Source organism: Dendropsophus ebraccatus, chromosome 1 (assembly GCF_027789765.1).
Source record: "Dendropsophus ebraccatus isolate aDenEbr1 chromosome 1, aDenEbr1.pat, whole genome shotgun sequence".
In the NCBI taxonomy this organism is placed as follows: domain Eukaryota; kingdom Metazoa; phylum Chordata; class Amphibia; order Anura; family Hylidae; genus Dendropsophus; species Dendropsophus ebraccatus.
Window position 1 is genome coordinate 219,200,323 of NC_091454.1, and position 26,099 is coordinate 219,226,421.

General features: G+C 46.1%; 1 protein-coding gene across 2 annotated transcripts in view; it reads left to right on the forward strand.

Moving 5' to 3' along the window:
• The first annotated feature begins 24,040 nt into the window (after positions 1-24,040).
• The window catches only part of KCNAB3 (potassium voltage-gated channel subfamily A regulatory beta subunit 3), a 38,557-nt gene continuing 36,498 nt past the window's right edge, over positions 24,041-26,099 (forward strand). For both annotated transcript variants that reach the window (XM_069985896.1, XM_069985975.1), the window contains exon 1: positions 24,041-24,261. In XM_069985896.1, the coding sequence (XP_069841997.1) occupies positions 24,041-24,261 (221 nt within the window). The remainder of the gene's footprint in view (positions 24,262-26,099) is intronic.

Genomic DNA, 26,099 nt, shown 5'->3' on the forward strand with positions numbered 1-26,099 from the left:
AACCTTTTCCTACATTACCTTTCCAATTCTTTACCATTGTTGTCTGTGAGTAGGAACATTCAAATTTACAGGCCAACAAGATGGCGCTGACAATGATCCGCTGCCATAGGTGCATTATCAGATCCTTCTTCTATAACGGTCCCTGAGCCCTTTATTAGATAGACATGGTCATTAAAGTGAATGGAGCAGAGTTGTAATACCACAAACAACCTGAGGGCAGGGGTGGTGCTTTTTTTGGAAGAAAGCAATGTTTTTTTTAATCAGGGAAAACCCTTTAATCTCCTTTGGAACCAGTTCTGTGTGATGAGAGGATAATTGTACCTAATGTGTTGTATTTTTCATGGACAAATATACTTGAAATGTGTGTGTGTGTTTTTTTTTATTGGTATAGTATGCGTGAGTGTATGAAACTTTGTGTTTCATACACAAAGTTTCCATTCTGGCCACTAAGCCTAATAATAAGCTAACACTTCCTGTTCCGTAGAGAAAACTTTTCAGCAGTTATATCCCCCACCTCCAGCATCCTCTATTTCCTCCTCCCTGTACCTTCCCTGTACACCTCAATGATCAAACCCCATATCCCATCAGCCTCTGCATTTTTTGGTTCTTCTGGACATAGACATGTAACTGCAGACAATCATGGTTGGCAGAGATCACATGATCATTCAAGAGCGTCCCTGCCCAACAAGTACATAGCAGCAAGTTAGACTCTTCTTACCTTCCCCTAATTTCCCTTTACATGGCCAGACCACCCTCTATACTGTAGTTTCTCTCTATATAGCACTGCATGCTGTGAGAGGGGAGAGGGAGATGCAGTTCCTTTCTATAAGACTGCATTCTGTTTGGTTTTGGTGTCCATTGGGATTTTATAAATCTATGCTGCTTCCTATATTGCAGTGTTTCTCCGAAATAAAGACTTACCCTGAAAAGACCTAGCTTCATTCTGCATTCTTTGGAGTAGGCTTCAGATGTAAGCCCCACCCCAAAATAAGACCTAGTCAGCTGACAAGATCCCTGACACTGGGTGGATGAATATCAGCCAATCAGTGCCAGACTTGTTGTGCTCTGCCCCCAACTGCTCAACACAAGATGCAGGGGAGGCACTAGGGGTAAGAAGATGCGCAGAAGGGGGACGGAAAGTACACGGCTCAAGTACAGAGGGGGAGGGAGGTATACAGTATGGGGGAAGAACTATAGATGGGGGGGGGGGGCAGGTATACAGTATGGGGGAAGAACTATAGATGGGACGGTATACAGTATGGGGGAAGAACTATAGATGGGGGGGCAGGTATACAGTATGGGGGAAGAACTATAGATAGGGGCAGGTATACAGTATGGAGGAAGAACTATAGATAGGGGGAGGTATACAGTATGGGGGAAGAACTATAGATGGGGGGAGGTATACAGTATGGGGGAATAACTATAGATGGGGAGGGAGGTATACAGTATGGGGGAAGAACTATAGATGGGGGAGGTATACAGTATGGGGGAAGAACTATAGATAGGGGGAGGTATACAGTATGGGGGAAGAACTATAGATGGGGGAGGGAGGTATACAGTATGGGGGAAGAACTATAGATGGGGGAGGGAGGTATACAGTATGGGGGAAGAACTATAGATGGGGGGAGAGGTATACAGTATGGGGGAAGAACTATAGATGGGGGAGGTATACAGTATGGGGGAAGAACTATAGATAGGGGGAGGTATACAGTATGGGGGAAGACCTATAGATGGGGAGGGAGGTATACAGTATGGGGGAAGAACTATAGATGGGAGGTATACAGTATGGGGGAAGACCTATAGATGGGAGGGAGGTATACAGTATGGGGGAAGAACTATAGATGGGGAGGGAGGTATACAGTATGGGGGAAGAACTATAGATGGGGAGGGAGGTATACAGTATGGGGGAAGAACTATAGATGGGGAGGGAGGTATACAGTATAGGGGAAGAACTATAGATGGGGGAGGGAGGTATACAGTATGGGGGAAGAACTATAGATGGGACGGTATACAGTATGGGGGAAGAACTATAGATGGGAGGGAGGTATACAGTATGGGGGAAGAACTATAGATGGAGGAGGTATACAGTATGGGGGAAGAACTATAGATGAGGGGAGGTATACAGTATGGGGGAAGAACTATAGATGGGGGGAGGTATACAGTATGGGGGAAGAACTATAGATGGGGGGAGGGAGGTATACAGTATGGGGGAAGAACTATAGATGGGACGGTATACAGTATGGGGGAAGAACTATAGATGGGAGGGAGGTATACAGTATGGGGGAAGAACTATAGATGGAGGAGGTATATAGTATGGGGGAAGAACTATAGATGGGAGGGAGGTATACAGTATGGGGGAAGAACTATAGATGGGAGGGAGGTATACAGTATGGGGGAAGAACTATAGATGGAGGAGGTATATAGTATGGGGGAAGAACTATAGATGGGAGGGAGGTATACAGTATGGGGGAAGAACTATAGATGGGAGGGAGGTATACAGTATATTGGAAGAACTATAGATGGGGGGAGGTATACAGTATAGGGGAAGAACTATAGATGGGGGGAGGGGGAGGTATACAGTATGGGGGAAGAACTATAGATGGGGGGTATACAGTATGGGGGAAGAACTATAGATGGGAGGGAGGTATACAGTATGGGGGAAGAACTATAGATGGGGAGGGAGGTATACAGTATGGGGGAAGAACTATAGATAGGGAGGGAGGTATACAGTATGGGGGAAGAACTATAGATAGGGGGAGGTATACAGTATGGGGGAAGAACTATAGATAGGGAGGGAGGTATACAGTATGGGGGAAGAACTATAGATGGGGAGGGAGGTATACAGTATGGGGGAAGACCTATAGATGGGGGGAGGTATACAGTATGGGGGAAGAACTATAGATGGGGGGAGAGGTATACAGTATGGGGGAAGAACTATAGATGGGGGGAGGTATACAGTGTGGGGGAAGAACTATAGATAGGGAGGGAGGTATACAGTATGGGGGAAGAACTATAGATGGGGGGAGAGGTATACAGTATGGGGGAAGAACTATAGATGGGGGGAGGGAGGTATACAGTATGGGGGAAGAACTATAGATGGGGAGGGAGGTATACAGTATGGGGGAAGACCTATAGATGGGGGGAGGTATACAGTATGGGGGAAGAACTATAGATGGGGGGAGAGGTATACAGTATGGGGGAAGACCTATAGATGGGGAGGGAGGTATACAGTATGGGGGAAGAACTATAGATGGGGGGAGGGAGGTATACAGTATGGGGGAAGAACTATAGATGGGGAGGGAGGTATACAGTATGGGGGAAGAACTATAGATGGGGAGGGAGGTATACAGTATGGGGGAAGAACTATAGATGGGGGAGGTATACAGTATGGGGGAAGAACTATAGATGGGGGGAGGTATACAGTATGGGGGAAGAACTATAGATGGGGAGGGAGGTATACAGTATGGGGGAAGAACTATAGATGGGGGGAGGTATACAGTATGGGGGAAGAACTATAGATAGGGGAGGGAGGTATACAGTATGGGGGAAGAACTATAGATGGGGAGGGAGGTATACAGTATGGGGGAAGAACTATAGATGGGGGGAGGTATACAGTATGGGGGAAGAACTATAGATGGGACGGTATACAGTATGGGGGAAGAACTATAGATAGGGGGAGGTATACAGTATGGGGGAAGAACTATAGATAGGGGAGGGAGGTATACAGTATAGGGGAAGAACTATAGATAGGGAGGCAGGTATACAGTATGGGGGAAGAACTATAGATGGGGAGGGAGGTATACAGTATAGGGGAAGAACTATAGATGGGGTTAGTATACAGTATGGGGGAGGTATACAGTATGGGGGAAGAACTATAAATGGGGGAAGTATACAGTATGGGGGAAGAACTATAGATGGGGGAGGGAGGTATACAGTATGGAATGGAGTCAGCCCTGCAGGTCGTAGCCAAAATCTTCCCTGTGATCAGTAGGAGCGGCCTTGTTGTACTGCTGCCATATACAGCTTAGACACACAGGCTCCGCAGACAGACAATTTATAGACAATCTCTAACAGCTTCATTGATAGGGGTTTCCCAGGAAGGGTTTCCCTCCTGCAGTACAGCTGGCGTGCCTGCCCAGAGGTGGATGACAATGCTGATCATACAGAATAATGCAGCTGCCAGTCCTTCTGTTACAGGGACCGGCGCACCGGATGCACTGGCATCTCCTATTCTCTATCCTGCACTAATGATAGAAATCAGTGTAGGAGAACAAAGTAACGTGAGCGACCACTTATGGGTTACATGTAATGGACAGTGAGGGGAGCCGCAGTAAGTTATACTGCTGGGGTCATTGGGGCTGCTTATTATTAAGGGAGAAAAGGAGGAAAGATCAAAATTACTGCTAGCAAGTGTTGTCAATGCTGTCAATTTCTGCATAACACATAACTTATATACAGCACATTACAGCAGGACAAAGCTAAAAAAATTTATACATAAACAGGACAAAGCTCATTACAGACATACAGCACCAGAACCATGCTTACAACATAAATACAGCACCAGAAGCATAAATACAGTATGTTATCACAAAGCTCATCATAACATACATATAATACCAGCACAAAGCTCATACCATACATACAGCACCAGCACAAAGCTCATACTATACATACAGCACCAGGAAAAAGCTCATAACAGACATACAGCACCAGGACAAAGCTCATACCATACATACAGCACCAGCACAAAGCTCATACTATACATACAGCACCAGGAAAAAGCTCATAAAAGACATACAGCACCAGGACAAAGCTCATACCATACATGCAGCACCAGCACAAAGATCATTACGTACATACAGGACCAGGACAAAGCTCATACCATAAATAGAGCACCCGTACAAAGCTCATACCATTCATACAGCACCAGGACAAAGCTCATTACATGAATACAGCACCAGCAGGGGTGTAGCTGGGATTCACGGGGCCCCATAGCAAAAATTTTTGAGGGGCCCCCTACGCACAACACAAAGCACTGTGTGTGTGTGTATATATATATATATATATATATATATATATATATATATATGCTTTACTGCTGGCACACTGATAACCCCTGACCTCTGCATGGAGCTCTGCACATTTTCCTTTCCTACTTGATTGCCAGCTGGAGAACAAAGGTCAGAGGTTATCAGAGCAGTGAAGCAGAGATCTCTGTCTTCCGCTTGTTACCCCTTTTTTGTGTTGTAGCATGTGTGTAAACATTGGGACACTTACTGCAGTACATAAGGGGTTAAGCAGAAGGACACAGGCTCTTACCTTCTCCCCCAGGCCCCACTCCTGCATGGGCCCCATAGCAACTGCCTACCCTATCTGGTGGCTACGCCACTGAGCACCAGGACAAAGATCATTCCATACAGTTATGGCCAAAAGTTTTGAGAATGACACAAATATTATATTTTCACATGATCTGCTGCCCTCTGGTTTTTATGTGTTTGTCAGATGTTTTTATCACATACAGAAATATAATTGCAATCATATTATGAGTAACAAAAGCTTATATTAATACTTAGAATAAGTTAATGCAGCAAGTCAATATTTGCAGTATTGACCCTTCTTCTTCAGGACCTCTCCCCGGCTGCTCTCAATCAACTTCTGGACCAAATCCTGACTGATAGCCGTCCATTCTTGCACAATCAATGCTTGCATTTTGTCAGAATTTGTTGGTTTTTGTTTATCCACCCGTCTCTTAATGATTGACCACAAGTTCTCAATCGGATATATAAGATTTGGGGAGTTTCCAGGCCATGGACTCAAAATCTCTATGTTTTGTTCCCTGAGCCATTTAGTTATCACCTTTGCTTTATGGCAAGGTGCTCCATCATGGTGGAAAAGGTATTGTTGATCCCCAAACTGCTCTTGGACGTTTGGGAGAAGTTGCTCTTGGAGGACGTTCTGGTACCATTCTTTATTCATTGCTGTGTTTTTAGGCAAGACTGTGAGAAAGCCGATTCCCTTGGCTGAGAAGCAACCCCACACATGAATGGTTTCAGGATGTGTTACAGTTGGCATGAGACAAGACCGGTGGTAGCGCTCACCTCGTCTTCTCCGAATAAGCTGTTTCCAGATGTCCCAAACAGGAAAAGGGGATTCATCAGAGAAAATGACTTTACACCAGTCCTCAGCAGTCCACTCCCTGTACCTTTCCCCCAGTCCTCAGCAGTCCACTCCCTGTACCTTTCCCCCAGTCCTCAGCAGTCCACTCCCTGTACCTTTTGCTGAATATCAGTCTGTCCCTGATGTTTTTTCTGGAGAGAAGTGGCTTCTTTGCTGCCCTCCTTGAGACCAGGCCTTGCTCCAAGAGTCTCCGCAGTCTCACAGTGCACAGTGCAGATGCCCTCACACCTGCCTGCTGCCATTCCTGAGCAAGCTCTGCACTGCCGATAGCCCGATCCCGCAGCTGCAACACTTTTAAGAGACGGTCCTGGCGCTTGCTGGTCTTTCTTGGGCGCCCTAGAGCCTTTTTGGCAACAATGGAACCTCTCTTCTTGTAGTTCTTGATGATGCGATAGATTGTTGATTGAGGTGCAATCTTTCTACCTGTGGTAATGGAGCAGTCACTGAAACGATGTTAGCTGGTCCTTTTAAGGCAGGGCTGCAATGATGTTGAAATGTGTTTTGGGGGATAAAGTTTATTTTCTAGGCAAATATTGACTTTGCAAGTAATTGCTGTTAAGATGATCACTCTTTATAACATTCTGGAGTATATGCAAATTGCCATTTTAAAAACGGAAGCAGTAGACTTTGTAAAAATTAATATTTGTATCATTCTCAAAACTTTTGCCCATGACTGTACATACAGCACCAGCACAAAGCTCATACCATACATACAGCACCAGCACAAAGCTCATACCATACATACAGCACCAGGACAAAGCTTATTACATACACTCACCGGCCACTTTATTAGGTACACCATGCTAGTAACGGGTTGGACCCCCTTTTGCCTTCAGAACTGCCCCAATTCTTGGTGGCATAGATACAACAAGGTGCTGGAAGCTTCCTCAGAGATTTTGGTCCATAGTGACATGATGACATCACACAGTTGCCGCAGATTTGTCGGCTGCACATCCATGATGCCAATCTCCCGTTCCACCACATCCCAAAGATGCTCTATTGGATTGAGATCTGGTGACTGTGGAGGCCATTGGAGTACAGTGAACTCATTGTCATGTTCAAGAAACCAGTCTGAGATGATTCTAGCTTTATGACATGGCGCCTTATCCTGCTGAAAGTAGCCATCAGATGTTGGGTACATTGTGGTCATAAAGGGATGGACATGGTCAGCAACAATACTCAGGTAGGCTGTGGCGTTGCAACGATGCTCAATTGGTACCAAGGGGCCCAAAGAGTGCCAAGAAAATATTCCCCACACCATGACACCACCACCACCACCAGCCTGATCCATTGATACAAGGCAGGATGGATCCATGCTTTCATGTTGTTGACGCCAAATTCTGACCCTACCATCCGAATGTCGCAGCAGAAATCGAGACTCATCAGACCAGGCAACGTTTTTCCAATCTTCTACTGTCCAATTTCGAAGAGCTTGTGCAAATTGTAGCCTCAGTTTCCTGTTCTTAGCTGAAAGGAGTGGCACCCGGTGTGGTCTTCTGCTGCTGTAGCCCATCTGCCTCAAAGTTGGAGGTACTGTGCGTTCAGAGATGCTCTTCTGCCTACCTTGGTTGTAACGGTTGGCTATTTGAGTCACTGTTGCCTTTCTATCAGCTCGAACCAGTCTGCCCATTCTCCTCTGACCTCTGGCATCAACAAGGCATTTCCGCCAACAGAACTGCCGCTCACTGGATGTTTTTTCTTTTTCGGACCATTCTCTGTAAACCCTAGAGATGGTTGTGCGTGAAAATCCCAGTAGATCAGCAGTTTCTGAAATACTCAGACCAGCCCTTCTGGCACCAACAACCATGCCACGTTCAAAGGCACTCAAATCACCTTTCTTCCCCATACTGATGCTCGGTTTGAACTGCAGGAGATTGTCTTGACCATGTCTACATGCCTAAATGCACTGAGTTGCCGCCATGTGATTGGCTGATTAGAAATTAAGTGGTAACGTGCAGTTGGACAGGTGTCCCTAATAAAGTGGCCGGTGAGTGTACATACAGCACAAGAATCAACCTTATTACTAGGGATGAGCGATGCTGGAACTGCAGCAGAGTTTTCAAAAATTAGCACAGTTAACAAAGCAAATTTTGCAATTAAAAAAAAATAATAGTTAAATATTGGTGGCCACACACTTAAAAAAACAAAGAAAATTGTATGCTGACCTGTTCGTGCTCCCCCAGTGCTCTCTGTGTTTATAGTGTCATCAGCCACCTCACTCAGTGACTAGCGCGCTCAGCCAGTTACTGAATGAGATGGGACAGCATCGCGGCCAGTAATTGACTAAGCAGGCTGTCATTCTTGTCTGGAGAGTGACAGCCTGCTCAGCCAATCATTGACCCAACGCTGTCCCTTATCAGTCGCTGATTAGCTGAGTAGGCTGTCACTATCATCTCTGTATTGACACCCGGCTCGGCCAATCACTGACTGACTGAGATCGGACAGAGCTGCAGCTAGTGATTGGCTGAGCGGGCTGTCACTCTTGTTTACAGCCCACACAGCCAATCACTGGCCAAGGTTTTGTCCTTCAGACAGTGATTGGAAACTGCTGAACACCTGCAATTATTTAGTTGTTTTAGTGCAGTTTGTTTAGGGTTTAGACTAATCCAAATTTTACATGGAAAATTCATGAACTTGCCCAACCAAACTTTGGAAAAGTTTGTGCCCCCTATCTAAAAAATATACCACATACCATGCCCCTAGAATGAAAGCTTGGCCCCAAATATGCTCCCCAACAATGGCCACCCCATGTCCTACATGTTTAAAAAAGCACCAACCTCCTCGTAAAAACTACTCCACCCCTAAAGTTTCCATGCCACCATGTAGCCTTAAAAAACACCGTCATTTTGTTTTTATACCCTCCCAGTTTTTGATGTATTGATGTAGTGTTTTTCGTTTCTCTCTTGACTTGAAGTAGGTGTTTTATCACAAATGTGACCTCTATTATATCCACCATAGATGCACAGTCACAGTAAATAGACAGCCGAGACTGCAATGCTGCCCTTAGGCAGAGCACGTACGGAGGGCAGGATGGATTGGGAGTAACCTTGGGAAGGAGGCGATATCTGAGTATACATATGTGTGTACGTGGTGTTCAGTCTGTCACAAACATCTGCTCTGGGGAAAAATAGAGCAAAATTTGCCTTTATAGTCACAGAGATTATATACGGGATGACTCGGTAAGAGGATATAGCATGGGATTTACAAACTTGACATTGGACTCTGTGTCCGTGCAATGAGTTTTCAGGACCATCACAGAGGCAGGAAGCAAGAATGGTGCCGATGGTTGACACTAACTGTGAGAAGGTCTCGGGACACGTTAAGCTCCTCTACAGCGGACGTTGTTTCCTTATAGTAATCACATCAATGTGCACAATTGTTTACTCTTTTAGAAAGAGTACATTTCTGCGACTCTGAAAATGAAACATATTCAAGAGAGTGAAACTAATTCCAAACTAATTCGAAGGGAAGATGACTAAGTAGCTACCCCCTTTATAACGCTCTAGGTTACCAGGATAACCTCAACTGTGGGAATCCCTGGGATAAGACAGTACTGAGAGTCAGAGTAAATTTTTGAGAGTACTCATTAGAGCTTTTATAAATGGGTATTGCCAGCAAATGGGTCATTTGTTCAGCGCCTCATATTGGGTAATCCTGGTCCTGAATCAGAGCCGTTTTAATACATTGGTGGGCCCAGTGCACAGCCCTCAAGAGTGGGCCGCCCCCCCCCCTTCCCTTTCGGCACATTGTATAATGTACTGAATTTGCCCCCACACTGTATCAAGAGCCCCAATACATACAGTAGTTACCTTATAACACTATTTCCACCATACAGTGATTACATATTACATAAAAACTGCGCTAAACAAAACAGAAAGATATCACCAATGATACCATTACATAATACCGCCACATCATGACCCCTAACACTACAACCCTATAACAGAGTGCAGTTACATCCAGTGACTCACCGGGGGCGTCTTCTCCGATCAGAGTCTGTCACCTTTTCTTTTTCTCTCCATCCAGCCTGGGCCACCTTGAAGTCTTCTCCTGGCTGTGAATCTTCTCTCCAGAATCTGCCAGACAAATATTTTAGGCTCCAACACATACAGTAGTTAGGTCCCTTGTACCCCTATACAGTAGTTACACCCCTCTGTACCCCTACATAGTTACACCCCTCTGTGCCTCCATAGTTTTAAGGTGTCCCTGTAGTATATAGCCCCTCATGTGCTCCTCCAGTTATATACAGCCCTCCTGTGCGCTCCCCCATTAGTATATAGCCCCCCTGTGCACTCTCCCCAGTAGTATATAGCCCCCTGTGCTCTCCCACAATAGTATATAGCCCCCCTGTGCTCTCCCCCAATAGTATATAGCCCCCCTGTGCTCTCCCCCAATAGTATATAGCTCCCCTGTGCTCTCCAACAGTATATAGACCCCTATGCTCTCCCACAACAGTATATAGCCCCCCTGTGCTCTCCCCCAATAGTATATAGCCCCCCTGTGCTCCCCCCAATAGTATATAGCCCCCTGTGCTCTCCCCAATAGTATATAGCCCCCCTGTGCTCTCCATAATATATAGCCCCCCTGTGCTCTCCCCCATAGTATATAGATCCCTGTGCTCTCCCACAATAGTATATAGCCCCCCTGTGCTCTCCCCCATAGTATATAGACCCCTGTGCTCTCCCACAATAGTATATAGCCCCCCTGTGCTCTTCCACAATAGTATATAGCCCCCCTGTGCTCTCCCCCAATAGTATATAGCCCCCCTGTGCTCTCCAATAGTATATAGACCCCTATGCTCTCCCACAATAGTATATAGCCCCCCTGTGCTCTCCCCCAATAGTATATAGCCCCCCTGTGCTCCCCCCAATAGTATATAGCCCCCTGTGCTCTCCCCAATAGTATATAGCCCCCCTGTGCTCTCCATAATATATAGCCCCCCTGTGCTCTCCCCCATAGTATATAGACCCCTGTGCTCCCCCATAGTATATAGCCCCCTGTGCTCCCCCATAGTATATAGCTCCCCTGTGCTCCCCAGTAGTATATAGCTCCCCTGTGCTCCCCAGTAGTATATAGCCCCCTGTGCTCCCCAGTAGTATATAGCCCCCTGTGCTCCCCCATAGTATATAGCCCCTTGTGCTCACCCATAGTATATAGCTCCCCTGTGCTCCCCAGTAGTATATAGCCCCCTGTCCTCCCCTATAGTATATAGCCCCCTGTCCTCCCCAATAGTATATAGCCCCCTGTGCCCCCCCATAGTATATAGCCCCCTGTGCCCCCCCATAGTATATAGCCCCCTGTGCCCCCCCATAGTATATAGCTCCCCTGTGCTCCCCCATAGTATATAGCTCCCCTGTGCTCCCCCATAGTATATAGCCCCCTGTGCCCCCCCCATAGTATATAGCCCCCTGTGCCCCCCCCATAGTATATAGCCCCCTGTGCCCCCCCCCATAGTATATAGCTCCCCTCCCATATAACATTGAAAAAAACAAACACTTACTCACCTAGGTCCTCGCGTTCCTCTTCTCTTCCCTCTTGTGGCCGCACTTCCTGCAGTCACAAGAGGCTGCACTCCCCTTACCCTCGCGCCGACGCTCCAGTGACGTCGGGCGCTAGAGGGAGATTGCGGCCTCTTGTGACTGCAGGAAGTGCGGCCACAAGAGGGACTGACAGGGAGGGAGCCAATGGCTGAATGACTGAAGCGCCGCAGCAGCAGCGGGCGGGGGCAGCGGCGAACGCCGGGGGGGCCCTGCAGGGGACGCCATGGAGGGGTAAGTAGATTACCCATCCATGGCGCTCCCCCCTGACAGGCTGGTGGCCGGAGCCCTGTGCGACCGCATTGGTCGCACATAGCAATGGCCGGCCTGCTCGGGGGGGCCCCTTTAACCAGTGGGCCCGGTGCACGTGCACCATGTGCCCTCTGGTTAAAGCGGCCCTGTCCTGAATAGGTCCCCCACACCAAGTCTTTGGGCCTATTGGTGGACCTGCCTCATCGGAAGCCACGTTCCTCCAAATCCTTTGTCTGTAGATAGTCTTTGGTTTAAATGGTCCTCCAGCTGGTGTTCCCCTACAAACTTGAGAACATCCTAATAATAGTAGCAGTTCCAAATGTCCCAACCTAGCTTACTCCTGACTCATCTGGCACGGCTGTATACATAGTTACCATATCGTCTGGTGGCTATGAGGTGAACATAACTTTAAAGGGAAACTCCAGCTAAAATCAACTGGTGTTAGAAAGTTATATGGATTTGTAAATTACTTCTATTTAAAAATCTCCAGTCTTCCCATACTTATCAGCTGCTGTATATCCTGCAGGAAGTGGTGTATTCTCTCCAGTCTGACACAGTGCTCTCTGCTGCCACCGCTGTCCATATCAGGAACTGTCCAGAGCAGGAGAGGTTTTCTATGGGGATTTGCTGCTGCTCTGGACAGTTCCTGATATGGACAGCGGTGGCAGCAGAGAGCACTGTGTCAGACTGGAGAGAATACACCACTTCCTACAGGACATATGTGGTGCACTACGGCCAACCGGTCACTTGCCAGATGGTAGTGTGTGACGCCACTACTATGGTGGTTGGTCAAAATATAGCTCAGCCAGATGGTATACTGTTGTGATGCCAGTGCCGGTTGGGCACACAGATATGGAGGCAGACCTGCTTTTATTTTACGGTGGCGAGCTATATCCTTTCCCCTTTGGTGGGTGACCTGCCGCTGTGAGGGGGTCCCTTGGGTACTTATGATGCACCCGGACTATCGGTATCGCCACCCACAGAAAGGGGAGATGGCCCAAGGATGTGGTGTCTACTGTATAGGTGCTTGAGCAATAACCACTGAGTCCTGTTATCATACAATAAATCTTCTTTACTTGTAAGAATACTTTGTACAGTAGTTGATCATAAACTGTAGAAGTAACAGAACAGAATCTGTGCTAAGAGCCATGTAAGTAGAAGAGCTGTAAACAGTAGATAGGAAGTTGTACTGATAGTTCAGAGTAGTAGAGAGGAGTTTGTACAGATTTATAGTTACACCCGCGCTGCGGGATAGAGCACGTAGGCTTGTAGCAACTTTGCTCTATCCAGATCATTTCCTCTTATTTCAGGATACTGTCCTGCTCTCTTAGAAATGTTTATGGCGTGGGTTGGGGTGATCTCTGAGCCATGTATACAGGTCAGTACATGTACAAGCAGCCATATATACAGGTCAGTACATGTACAAGTAGTCATGTTTACAGGTCAGTGTATGTCCAGGCAGCCGTGTATACAGGTCAGTGTATGTACAGGCAGCCATGTATAAAGGTCAGTGTATGTACAAGCAGCCATGTATATAGGTCAGTATATGTACAAGTAGCCATGTATACAGGTCAGTGTATGTATGCAGGTCAGTGTGTGTACAAGCAGCCATGTATACAAGTCAGTGTATGTACTAGCAACTGTGTATACAGGTCAGATCAGTGTATATACAGGCAGCCATGTACCTGTACACGGCCGCAGCCTCCTGGAGGATCTGACCCCCAGCTCCCAGCCTTGTCAGTGCCTCACAGTTATGATGGCGGAGGATGCGGATAGTAGTGAACAATGTGTCTTCACTGCCATCTGCTGGTGACTTCCAGGCATTGCTGTGGTTCCACACTAATCTCCATCCTGTGATTTATCATCTCCTGTAATTACAGGAATCCATCCCATTAATTAAAAGGGCCCAAGCGGCCGTTTCCTCTAATTCCTGGCAGGACGTTTATATCACACAATGATCAGTAGATCAGGCACCCCGGCTCACACCTACAGGAGTCACTTGCTGCCCTTCTGGTTATACACAGGAAGTCGGTGGTTTGTGAGGAAGATGACCTTTCAGACAGATTTCCCTTTATTAGAGGGATTATGCACTGAGGCAACTTGTACTTGTGGTTATGTGTGCACCCGTGTAGTGATTGATGGGGCACGTCTGTCCATTGCTCTGGAGGACTGGCAGCGGCCATCGGAATCAGGGGGAACTAATCCAGCAACCTATCTGTAGTACAGGGACATTCCCAGGAGCACAAATATTTAAGGGTTATAGCAAAGGGTTAAAGTATCTTGTATGGACAGTGCAGATCATCTGGAGGCTCACAGCTTGCAGGTACACTGCAGGTTTTCAGTCTCTCCCTCCCCTTCTCCACCCACTATTTCTGTGTTCCATCTTGCTGAGGCTGTTACTAGAGACAGATTTCTCCAGACAATAGAGAGTGGACTGCAGATTGCAGGGAAAGGAGACACCTAGTGGCCAAGACTTTAGATGTGTTTTTTTTTCTGCAGTAAGGAGTTATTTTTCTTAATAAATATGAAAAGACAGTGACAATTTGAGAATATATTCTTATATAATTATATATTCCTGGGTCCTAACAATGGCTACTAATATTCAGATACCCACAGGAATTATGGGTAGGACAGAATAGTGGTAGCACAAAAAATTCACACAAGCTCTATCGAATGTCATAAGGAACAAAAAAATATAACACCTCACCATTAGATGTCAGTGGCTGATAGGAATTGTAGTCTTGCATGAGGTAATTGCTCTTACCATATTGGGAAACGCCCCCTGGACACTTGAGCCTAATTTGCATATTACAGTTTTTAAAAAAATATTTCGCCAACTCTTTTGTTCAGAAGCCCTACTGAGCTGTATAAATATTCACACCTTTGATTTTCAGCTGACGAGTCCCCTTTATGTTACACCTTCAGCCTAGGGGCAGAGTGAACACAAATTCACTCAATAAAAGAGAACCTGTTACCTCCTCCAAAAACACACACACACACATCTACAAATTAGAACCTTTTTTTTGTAGCCCCTCCCATTCGCTAGCTATAGACGCAATTAGTTCCGGTATCCATTATGCTATTGGTTGCCTAAACTGTCAATGGGGCAGACACCACCACTTAGTTCTCAAGGGGGTAATTTCTCAGGTTCGGTTAACAACTGAGCAGTGGTAACCACCCTCTTGACGGTTTATGGACACCACAGTAGTCTATGTATTGTCAAAGGGGCGGTCACCACTGCTGTCAATAGGAAGTGATCCTGTGTGCTTTCCTTCTTGAGAACTGAGCTGTGCTGACCACCCAGTTGACAGTTTAGTCTCTCATGAGTATATTGTTCACTGAAACTGCCTGCAATCATACCTAGTGAATGGGAGGGGCTAGAACAAAAGACATAAGAGCCCAAATCTGTAAAGTGGCAGCTCCACATGGATAGTCAAGTCTGTCCACACATTTACACAACAGATCTACCAGGTCTTACTCAGTGGCTCCCCACTGTGGTTCATAGAGGGTAATTCCTAGTGTGGTGTCCCACTATGGGTGATGCTATTGCTTACACCCTTCTCAAAAGTCTGTACTTTTAAGTGTAAGTGGTAATGTAGTGGTACCTAGTACCTGTCAGGACAGGGAGGTACAGACACGACAAGACAGTGGGCCCTAGGTCTGAACCCACCCACTGTCCCTACCTGCTTGCCTCAGTCGGCCCTAGGCGGCCGTGGACAACCACGTTGACGTTCCCTGCGCTAAATATGTGCACACGGAACAAGACGGACAAACAACACAAAAGAATAGTCAAACAAGCCGGGTCAAAAATCCAAACAGGCAAAGCAGTACAAAATCAGCAAGCAAACGGATAGTCAAAAAGTCAGGCAGGAGGTCAGGTTACAAGTTGAGCAAAACAGAGGGATTAGGAGTGGGGATCGCAGGAGTAGACAAGGGAATCTGGGATCAGGGTATTTAGCTAATATCCAGCGCTGGGACTCTGTCTTAGCTTCCTTTTATACTGAACCAGAGCCCAGTCTGAATCCCCATTGGACCGGCGCTCAGATATCCAGGTTCCAGATAGGCAGAGATTCCTGTCAGTCTAAAGACCTACTCAGCTGGAAAAATCAAGTCTCCTAGTAAATCAGATTAACTCCCGCATTGCCAGATAGCTGAGAAGCAAGCAGGTGTGGCACACAGAAGCAAAAACAGGTTCAGTTCACACCAGGTTACAGCACAATCCTGACAGTACCACTGTCATTGTTATTAGTATGTATGTTCAGATATTGCACAGCTGTAGGAGCTAAAGGGTTATTGTTTTCCCGTGTACCACATGGATCTGTACACCAATGAGAGTTCTTTCTTCTTCTAATCAGCTTTCTCTTTATATCTTACACACGCACTCCTCACCCACTCACAGCACAGTTTACACATGATGTAGGAAGGAAGTCACATGGGTAGAGGAAGTGTGAAGTCTCTTGCCTTGGATTCTGTAGGGGAAGGACGCAAACAAGGACGCTCCCTGCAGTAGTCAAGTTGGGCCCTGGCTCCTGCCAGGTCCTCAGCCTAAGTTGTGGTCTTGACGTTGAGCAGAGAACATGTATATGCGAGACCTAGACACATTTTTTCCTCAAACAACCTTATTATATGCAGTGTTAAGCTACTGTTAGGGAGGACAAGTCAGGGATTACCCCAGCCCACGCCGTGGACAACTCAACACAGTGCAGGACAGTATCAACAAGAAGTAAAGGAACTGATCCGGATAGAGCAAAGTTGCTAGAAGGCCAAGCACTCTATCTCGCAGCCCGGGTGTAATCAGAGAACTATGACCACTCTGCTCATCCCAGGTAACAAGGTCTGGGGCTTGTGTCACCCTGTAGGACAGGTCACCCGACACTGGTGGGCAATAGGTGGTGCAAAGACCAAGAAGTCAAAAGTATTCGCCCTATTTTCAAGTATTCTACTAATTCTACCTCCAAAGTTCCGGCAGAGCACAGTACTACTTGGGTTGGGACTCTCTCGACATCCTCCTCTCTACTCTTCTGAACTTTTCTACCTCTCAGTACGCAACCCAGCCAGCACGGCTGTACTACTCTCTCCACTCTCAGTACAGATCTGTTCCTTTTCCTCAAGTCTAAAAGTAACTTATCAAGTCGAAAGTATACTGTATTTCCTGTATCAAGTATCTTCACAGTAAACAAGATTAAATTTATTATAACGGGACTCTGCGGTTCTTCACCAAGCACCTACAGAGACCTTCAGAGCAATCCTTGGGTTATTCCCCCTTTCTGTGGGTGGCAGTGCCAATAGTCCGGGTGGGTCACTACTCCACTCCGGACCATCGTGATAATTGCCCTAGGGACCCCGCAACAGCCTGGCGAGTCACTGTCCACAGGGGAAAAGGTATACCCAGCTTACTTAAAATAAAAGCAGGTGTGCCAGCATACCAGTATGCCCAACCGGCACTGGCGTCACGACTACATAACACCAACGGACAGGGCTATACCTCAGCCAACCACACCAGTGGGGTAACGCTGTTCCATCTAACCTGAGACCGGCTATCTGTCACTGCTCACTGGCAGGGCAGTCACCACACTAGTAGATACCCCCCTTTGTTATCCTATCATGAAGACACCACAGTGATAGGATTTGGTTATAGTTCCTTGCACAGATGACCTTACGGCAGAAGAAGAGGCGGAGAGGCTACACTGATGCATCCCTAATGTTTCCTTCAGCGGTCATGAATGATAGATTAGTGGGATGCCAAGGACAAGATTAGACACACTTAATAGGTGGTAATGGAAGCGAGGAGCGTTCTTTCTCATGTGCACGGAGCTATAGTAAAGGCCAAAAGCCACTGGATCTAATGGAAGGTAGATGAACTCAATGGTCAGCTTAATGGATTAATGGCGCCTCTTTCCACCACACTCAGCCTTGTAAGAGACTGTTAAACATATGGGAGAAATGAGATAATAAACCACTAACTATACTGCAAATAACTAATGTCAATGGATAAATACAGCGCAAGTCAAAAGTCAAGAACCACTCAAATATCTAGAAGACATAAAACATTAAGGTGGCCGTACATCTTCAATAGCTGTTGGTCAAGCAGTCATTCAGCCAACGGCTACTCCACCGAACCCTCACATACTCATACAGATGAGGAGAACCTGCTGCCAAACACCTCTGGCTGTGGCTTATCTCCAAAGAGAGCAAAGGGCTCGGCATTAAAATCCAACAACCCGAATTCTTATTTCCTACAACATAATCTCTGGGGTAGTGTTGGTGGTCTACTGCTGGTAATGGCAAGTAAAGGAAGGTTTGGCCAACCTTTTCTCTACTGGGGGCCTTTAGTTGCCCTCATATCACCTCATATAATGCCAGCTTTATTATTGGCTCTTTGGGCCAGGCTCATAGTTGTCTTTTTTTAGCGCCAACTTCCTAGTGCCACCATTATATTGACACCAAGCATGGTGTCCTAAATGGTCATTAAATGGTTGGCTTCCCACTAGATGCTGCCTTATGTGATCCCCAACATTTCTGTAAATCACAAAATTTACCAAATATGATACCTCACTAGTGATGAGCAAATATTGGAAAATGTCTGTGCACTCGGCATTCCCCTCTCGGGATCTGGAGAAATTGGATGCCGCACTAGGGCTGCCAGAAAAACATAGGCTGTATCCATGTTTTCGAGGTCTCCCTCAGGCAGCATCCTCTTGATTCATTGACCTCCTTGAGGATACTCCAGTCTTGTTGAACCCCACTATGATAGAACTTTAGCTGACCCTTTCTCTGTCACATTCTGTCTCCACCTTCCTTTCCCAGTCTCTGGTTGGGTTCTATTGTATTCTGTCTATAGACGTTAGGTACTCCATAGTCCATAGTCCGTTGATAATCTAATGTATATAGAGGCCGACAGTCTCTTACCCGAGGGCTGATCTCTAGCGGAAGATGGATTATTTTGTCTGGTGGCTTCTTATCACCCCTGCTCTACTGAAATAACAAGCACACTTGGCCACGCTAAACGTTCACGTCTTTGGGGGAATCGGGGCGTTCTTCTGAGCGTCTGAGTTTAAGGGCCAGGTTTTCTTTCGTGTCTCTTTTATATGGTTTGTCAGGTTTGGGTAGATCTCTCTGTCAGCTTCTTTTAATTTAGCTTTGTACTTTACTGTGACCAGGTCTCTGCTCTCTCTCTCTCTCTTTCTAAATGGTCTTCTTTCACGCTCTATCTGGACTATGTTTTCCCACTTCTATCTGGTTTATTCAGCTTTTCCTGACCTGTGTTTCTTGTCTCTCATTTTGTCATATCTCCCCTAACCCCTCATTGTATCCATTTCTATCTGTTTAGGTCTGTTGTCACTTCGATTTGGGTCCTTCTCTCTCGCTACTTCAGTTATTTCTCTGAAGTTGGGTCTGTCTCTCTGTATCTTGTCAATTGTGTCACTAATTGCATCTCTTTCTCCAACTTTTGTCTTTCTTATCCTTTCCTTGTTTAGTCTCTTACACATGGTCTCTCTATCCTGTTAAATTTGTGTCTGGTTGGGATTGATCTCTGGATCTTTGTCGAGAGATCTTTCTAAGACATTTCCATTCCCACTTCATCCCAGTTTCTCTGTTTGGGTCTTCCTCAATCTTCCTGTATTAGTTTATTCTGTATTGTTACCTTTTTGATTAGATCTTCCAATATTAATTCTCTTTCTTGGTGGTTGGTCTCTCTCACTTGGCAGACTACTGTTTCTTCTGGTCCTGGCCTTTGTCTTTCTCATAAGGTTTCCCTGGTTAACCGTCTCTCTTCTTGGTTTGGTCCCTGTCTCACTGGTTTGATCTCTCTTCCTACCAGTCTTCATCACCAGTCACATTTCTGGCTCTACCAGGCTCAGTCTATACATGACTGGTCATATTGTTGACTCCTCAAATACTAGCCTTTGGCTTTCTCCTACCTCCATTGCTGGTTTCGTCCCTGTCTAACTGGTTGGTTTACTGTCTCTACCAGGCTTGGTCTTTCCCTATTACGTGGGACAATTATCATGTGAAAAATTGTAATATCGTTTAAATTTATACCATAATAGTTTTGTGTAAATGCAGGCAACGATCAAACGACCAACAAGAAATGGTTCATGTTTTGTTGATTGTTGATTATGTGCTGACACCAAAACCATTGTTAGCTGTTCGCTAATCGTTCAGTGTAATTCCACATCGTTTGTTTTTTTTCTGGGATCAGATGGAGTAAGCAATGGTAGTAACCATCGTAACTAATGACTATTGTTCTGTGTAATACGGTGAATGACTTCAAGTAGCTCTTCAAGTAGTATCGTTAATCACTAAAAATCGCTTTGTCTAATAGGATCCTAGCTCTCTTAGTTCTCTTTTTCTCCTTAGATCTCGGTCTCTTCATTCTGGCTTTGTCCCAGTGTTACTGGTCAATGTTTTTTCTCTCCTAAGCTCGCTCTCTGTATCATTGATCCCATCTCTATCTATATCAGGACTGCTTTTTGTAGCCTCTCCCATGGGGTCACTTTATCTGGTCTCTATCTGGTAAAGTCCCATTTGGTCTGGCCCCTTGGTCAACATTGTTCTTTTGAGAGTCTTCTTTACTTCGTTATATCTGTTTCCTTCTTCCTGGCTTTGTCCATGTTTTACAGGTTGAATCTTTTTCTCTCATTGATCCCATCTCTATCTCTATCAGCCTTGGGTTTTCTTGTCTCTTTCATAGGGTCATTTTATATAGTCTCTGTCTAGTTAAGTCTCTTTTGGTGTGGCTTCTTGGCCTTCTTTTTTTAATTTTCATTAGATCTCTGTTTTTTCTTCCTAGCTTTTCTTAGTCCAATCTTTCTCTCTTCTAAGCTCGGCCTCTGTATCATTGGTCACATCTCTCTCTATATCAGGCTTGTTTTTTTTCTCTCTTTTATAAGGTCTCTGGTTTGGTCTTATTTTGCTTTGGCCCCATGGTCTCCGGTCTCTCTCTCTCTCGTTCTTTTTATTTCGTTAGGCCTCTGTCTCTTTCTTTCTGGCTCTGCCCCAGTTTCTCTGTCTCTGTCTGCTAACTTCCGTCTTGCTGATATTTCAGTTATACCTCCTGATGCATCTGATGTCTCTCTCTCTCTGGTGAGGTCTCGGTGTCTCTCTGGTTGGACCTGTCTCACTCTCTCTCTGTCTCGTTGGGTCTCTTTATCTCCCTCTTTCTTTCGGCCTGCGTCACAACATGCTGAGTCAGAGAATTTTCTGTGTGGCAGTGCTTTATGCTGCAGTTCTCTGTGTGCTGCATTAAATCTCTTCACACATCCATCTCGCTCACTTTCTAGCGCGCAGCCCCCCCCCCCATCACCACTGCCGCCGTCGCTGCCACCACCATCCTTCCTACTACAAACTTTCACTCTTAAGTTACTGATGCTCCTGTTTATTTAACCCTTCTCTTCCTCTATATATCAAGTCTTCTTTGTAGAGTTAAAGCACAATTTCAGGATTAATTTCTAAGGTGTTAGAATGAGCTGACTCTGCAGGTGCGTCATTACATTATTGATCTTCTGATGCCAAAGACTCGTACAATAACTGTGAGTAAATTTGTTCTTCAGAAGGTCCAGCCTGGGATCCCTGACCTCTTCGACTGGGGCCATCCTAGGACGTTCTGTTCATGATTCTGAGTCTTGAACACAATCGTGAACCCTGATCTTCAGCTTTTGGCCAAATTCTTCACCTTCAATGTGAGGGTACTACTTTTGACCTGTTAAGACATTCTCTTCTTCCCTAAGCGGTTACCTGCATAGCATCCATGTGTTATCAACATCACACCTGCAGAGTATCAATATCATTGTAATATGGTACCGGCAGAGCATCGATATCCTTGTAATATGGTACCTGCACAGCCTCAACATCCTTGTAATATGGTACCTGCAGAGCATCGACATCTTTGTAATATGGTACCTGAACAGCATCGACATCCTTGTAATATGGCACCTTCTGAGGATCAACATTAGTCTAGTCTGGAACCTGCAAATCACCATTGTGTAAACATATCCCGGACCTGCAGAGCATTATTGCTTAACCCCTTCTCCCTCTTAATCTGACCCTCAGATCCTCTACGACTTAAGAGCTCTGCTGAGAGGAAGCTACAGAGAAGCAGTGTAACACCCAGTCCGCTGGTACCTGAAGATCCTCGCTGTCTTAACACCTCTTAACTAGATCCTGCAAAGCAGCAGTGTTGTTAATCCCATTTCTGAGCTGTGGGAATACATTGATGTTTTAGCATCTCACTTATCTGAGACTTGCAGATTGTCAGCGTTAAGATGTTAGATGGTGGTCTTAGTGCCGACCCTGGCTGGTACCTGCAGAATATTGGTTTTAAAGCTCATACCTCCTCCTCCTCCTCACATCGGCCTCTGCAGAGTATCAAACACTTTATGCCCTTCGTTACTTGCAAGGTAGTAGTATCTATACTCTCTGGGGGAGATTTATCAAAGTGAAACTGGCTCAGTTGCCCCTAGCAACCAGATTCCACCTTTCATTTTCCAAAGAGTCTGTGAGGAATGAAAGATGGAATCTGATTGGTTGCTAGGGGTGACTGAGCCAGTTTCACTTTACACCATGTTTGAGAAATCTCCCCCTCTGTACCTTATATCTGGTACCTGTGGATCAACATCCTCTAATTGTTCTTACAGGACATTAGGACACTACACTCCTCCAATATTATCTGGTGTCCTCTCCGCTCTTTGGCCTGATACCTGCATCAATACTATCTTCTCTTAACCACCACCACCACACACACTTTGCTCTTGAAGGGTATACAATACCTGGTGTACAACTACCTCCTTAGCCTGATACCTGCATCCTGTATCACTACTATCTTACCCCCCCCCCCCACACACACACACACACACACACTGTTCTTGAAGGGTATACAATACCTGGTGTATAACTACCTTCTTGACCTGGTACCTGTGAAGTAACTCTTAATAGTCTTAATGCCCTTCTTGGTCCTATATCTCTCCATACGTACCCACAGAGCATTAGTTTTTATTACCCTTCCTTACTTGGTTCTTGCAGGACATAAATATCTATATCTCCTTGTCCTCACCCCTTACCACCTTCTCAGCCTGGTACCGACTGCTAACCATACAAGTTCCTTACTCGGTTGTTGAAGGACATATCCATCTTTCCCCCCTTACCTGGTGTTTTACCACCACCTTGGCCTGGCACCTATACAGCATTATGGTTGTAATACCCACACCTGCCTATACCCCCCCCGCCTCCACACACACATACCACCTGCAGAGCCCCGGTCTCTATTCTTTACCCTCAGTCCTAGTCCTCTGCTCGGCACCTCTTTTGTCGTAGCCCTGCAGACAATTCGATGCTGCGACTGACTCCAGACAGAGGTTGCGGAGCGTCACCACCTCCCCCCCTTCCTTCCTTGGCTGGATCCCATCTCGAGCCGGCTTAGGTTGGTGTGTGCCTCATTAGCACTATGTGGGGTTGTGTACATAAAGTCTATGCATCCAGCGTGTGAGTAGAGTCAGGAGGAGGAGGAGCTCCTGATAGCTGCATCAGTGCAGAGAGGGATGCGAGAGAAGGAGAGAGAGAGGAGCAGGGAGGGATGTGGAGTGCCCCCCTGGATAACTGCAGAGCTGTCCCACCACTGCACACAGGGCATCGGCTCTACACTTCCATCATCTCCTCCATGGTCATTAGTCCCACCTAAATCCGCACCCTCCCACCATCCCTCCGGGTATCCATACCACTCTCCTCTCTGCCCAAACCCACGCAGCATCCTGACTCTCTCGATACCTCCTCCTGGTCCACTCACTTTTTTGTCTTCCTCTTGTCCCATCCCCCTCGTCCCTCCTCCCTTGTCTCTCTCCATCCTCCTCTTTCTTACCCTCTCCATACCTCTCCGGTATCCAAACACATCTTCATCGTCTTCTCCTGTGTGGTCCTTCCTGATCCCCCTTCTTCTTGGTCCTCTGCCATCCCTTCTTGTTTCTTTCCTGCAACTCCTCAACCCTTTCCCTTGACAGGTTTGGAGCTATCGACATCTACAAAGCCCCCCACCCCCCTTACTAAACCTTATATCCCACCTTTTCTCTCTCGCTCTCAATATGCAAGTTTCTTTTGCTTGCACGGAGCAGACATTAAGAAGTAGGACCAGTGAGGACCGTCTTTGCCCCAATCGTCCTTCTGGTGGGCAAAATGGGGGGAACGGGGGACAGACGAAACAACGCACACCCCCAATGGGGACAAAACACCCTAATCAGGTGATCCCCCTCCTCTCAAACATCCTACGGGAGTCTACTGGGAAATCCACTGGCATGAAATACAGGTAAGAGCCTCTGTATCTATCTACCCATCTATGCCGCTTCCTCATGTCCCATGTATTAGTCACTGTGTTGTGCTCTTCAGACTACGCAGCTCCTCAATGTATAGCTCATTCAACTATAGATCGAGATTTCAATGCAAAGGGCCCAGTCAGGCAGGTCACCTCAGACTCGACTCTAGATTCTAGAGGAGTGATACTCAGTCTTTGTTGTCGGCAATTTGAGTGACCCTAATGATGTGGCGTTACCCTTGCTGTTCATGTCATACAGTTCTTCCCTCTATAGTACATGGGAGGTGGTGGTAGTGGTGGTGGGACTGCGAGGACTGGAGTGACCCTTTACTAATACCAGTATACAACTGTGCTCTGACCCCGATGGTGGGAGCCTCTATAGTTTTATGGCTTGAATAGTAATCGGCAACTGTATACTCTCATCGGCCATCCTATCCCTACATATACAGCTGATGGAGACCCGAGCTATTCCGAATAATACACCTAAGTTATTCTGGAGATACACTTGAGTTAGGCCTAAGCTATTCCTGATACACCTGAGCTATTCCTGATACACCTGAGCTATTCCTGAGATATACCTGAGCTACTCCTGAGCTATACCTGAGATAAACCTGAGTTATTTCTGAGATAGCTTAAGCCTAACTTAAGTGTATTTCTGAAATATACCAGATATACCCCTGAGCTATTACTGATATATACCTGAGCTACACCTGAGATATACTTGAGCTATTCCTAAGCTATATCTGTGATATACCTGAGCTATTCCTGAGATACACCTGAGCTATCCCTGGACTATACCTGAGATACACATGAGTTATTCCAGAGATATACCTGAGATACACCTGAGCTATTCCTGAGATACACCGGAGATACACCTGAGCTATTCCGGAGATACACCTGAGCTATACCCGCACTATACCTGAGATACACCTGAGTTGTTCCAGAGATATACCTGAGATACACCTGAGCTATTCCTGAGATACACCGGATCTATACCCGCACTATACCTGAGATATACCTGAGATACACCTGAGCTATACCCGCACTATACCTGAGATACACCTGAGATACACCAGAGATACACCTGAGCTATTCCTGAGATACACCTGAGCTATACCCGCACTATACCTGAGATACACCTGAGCTATACCCGCACTATACCTTAGATATACCTGAAATACACCTGAGCTATTCCTGAGATACACCTGAGCTATACCCACACTATACCTGAGATACACCTGTGATATACCTAAGATACACTTGAGCTATTCCGGAGATACACCATAGATACACCTTAACTATACCTGCACTATACCTGAGATACACCTGAGCTATTCCTGAGATACACTGGAGATACACCTGAGCTATCCCTGGACTATACATGAGATACACGTGAGATATACCTGCACTATACCTAAGATATACCTGAGCTATACCTGAGATACACCTGAGCTATACCCGCACTATACCTGAGATACACCGGAGATACACCTGATCTATTCCTGAGATACACCTGAGCTATACCCGCACTATACCTAAGCTATTCCTGAGATACACCTGAGCTATACCTGAGATATACCTGAGATACACCTGAGCTATTCCCGAGATACACTGGAGATACACCTGAGCTATCCCTGGACTATACAGGAGATACACGTGAGCTATACCTGCACTATACCTAAGATATACCTGAGCTATACCTGAGATACACCTGAGCTATTCCTGAGATATACTGGAGATACACCTGTGCTATCCCTGGACTATACATGACATACACCTGAGCTATTCCTGAGCTACTTTTGAATTGGACCTGACCTATTCCTGTTATAGTC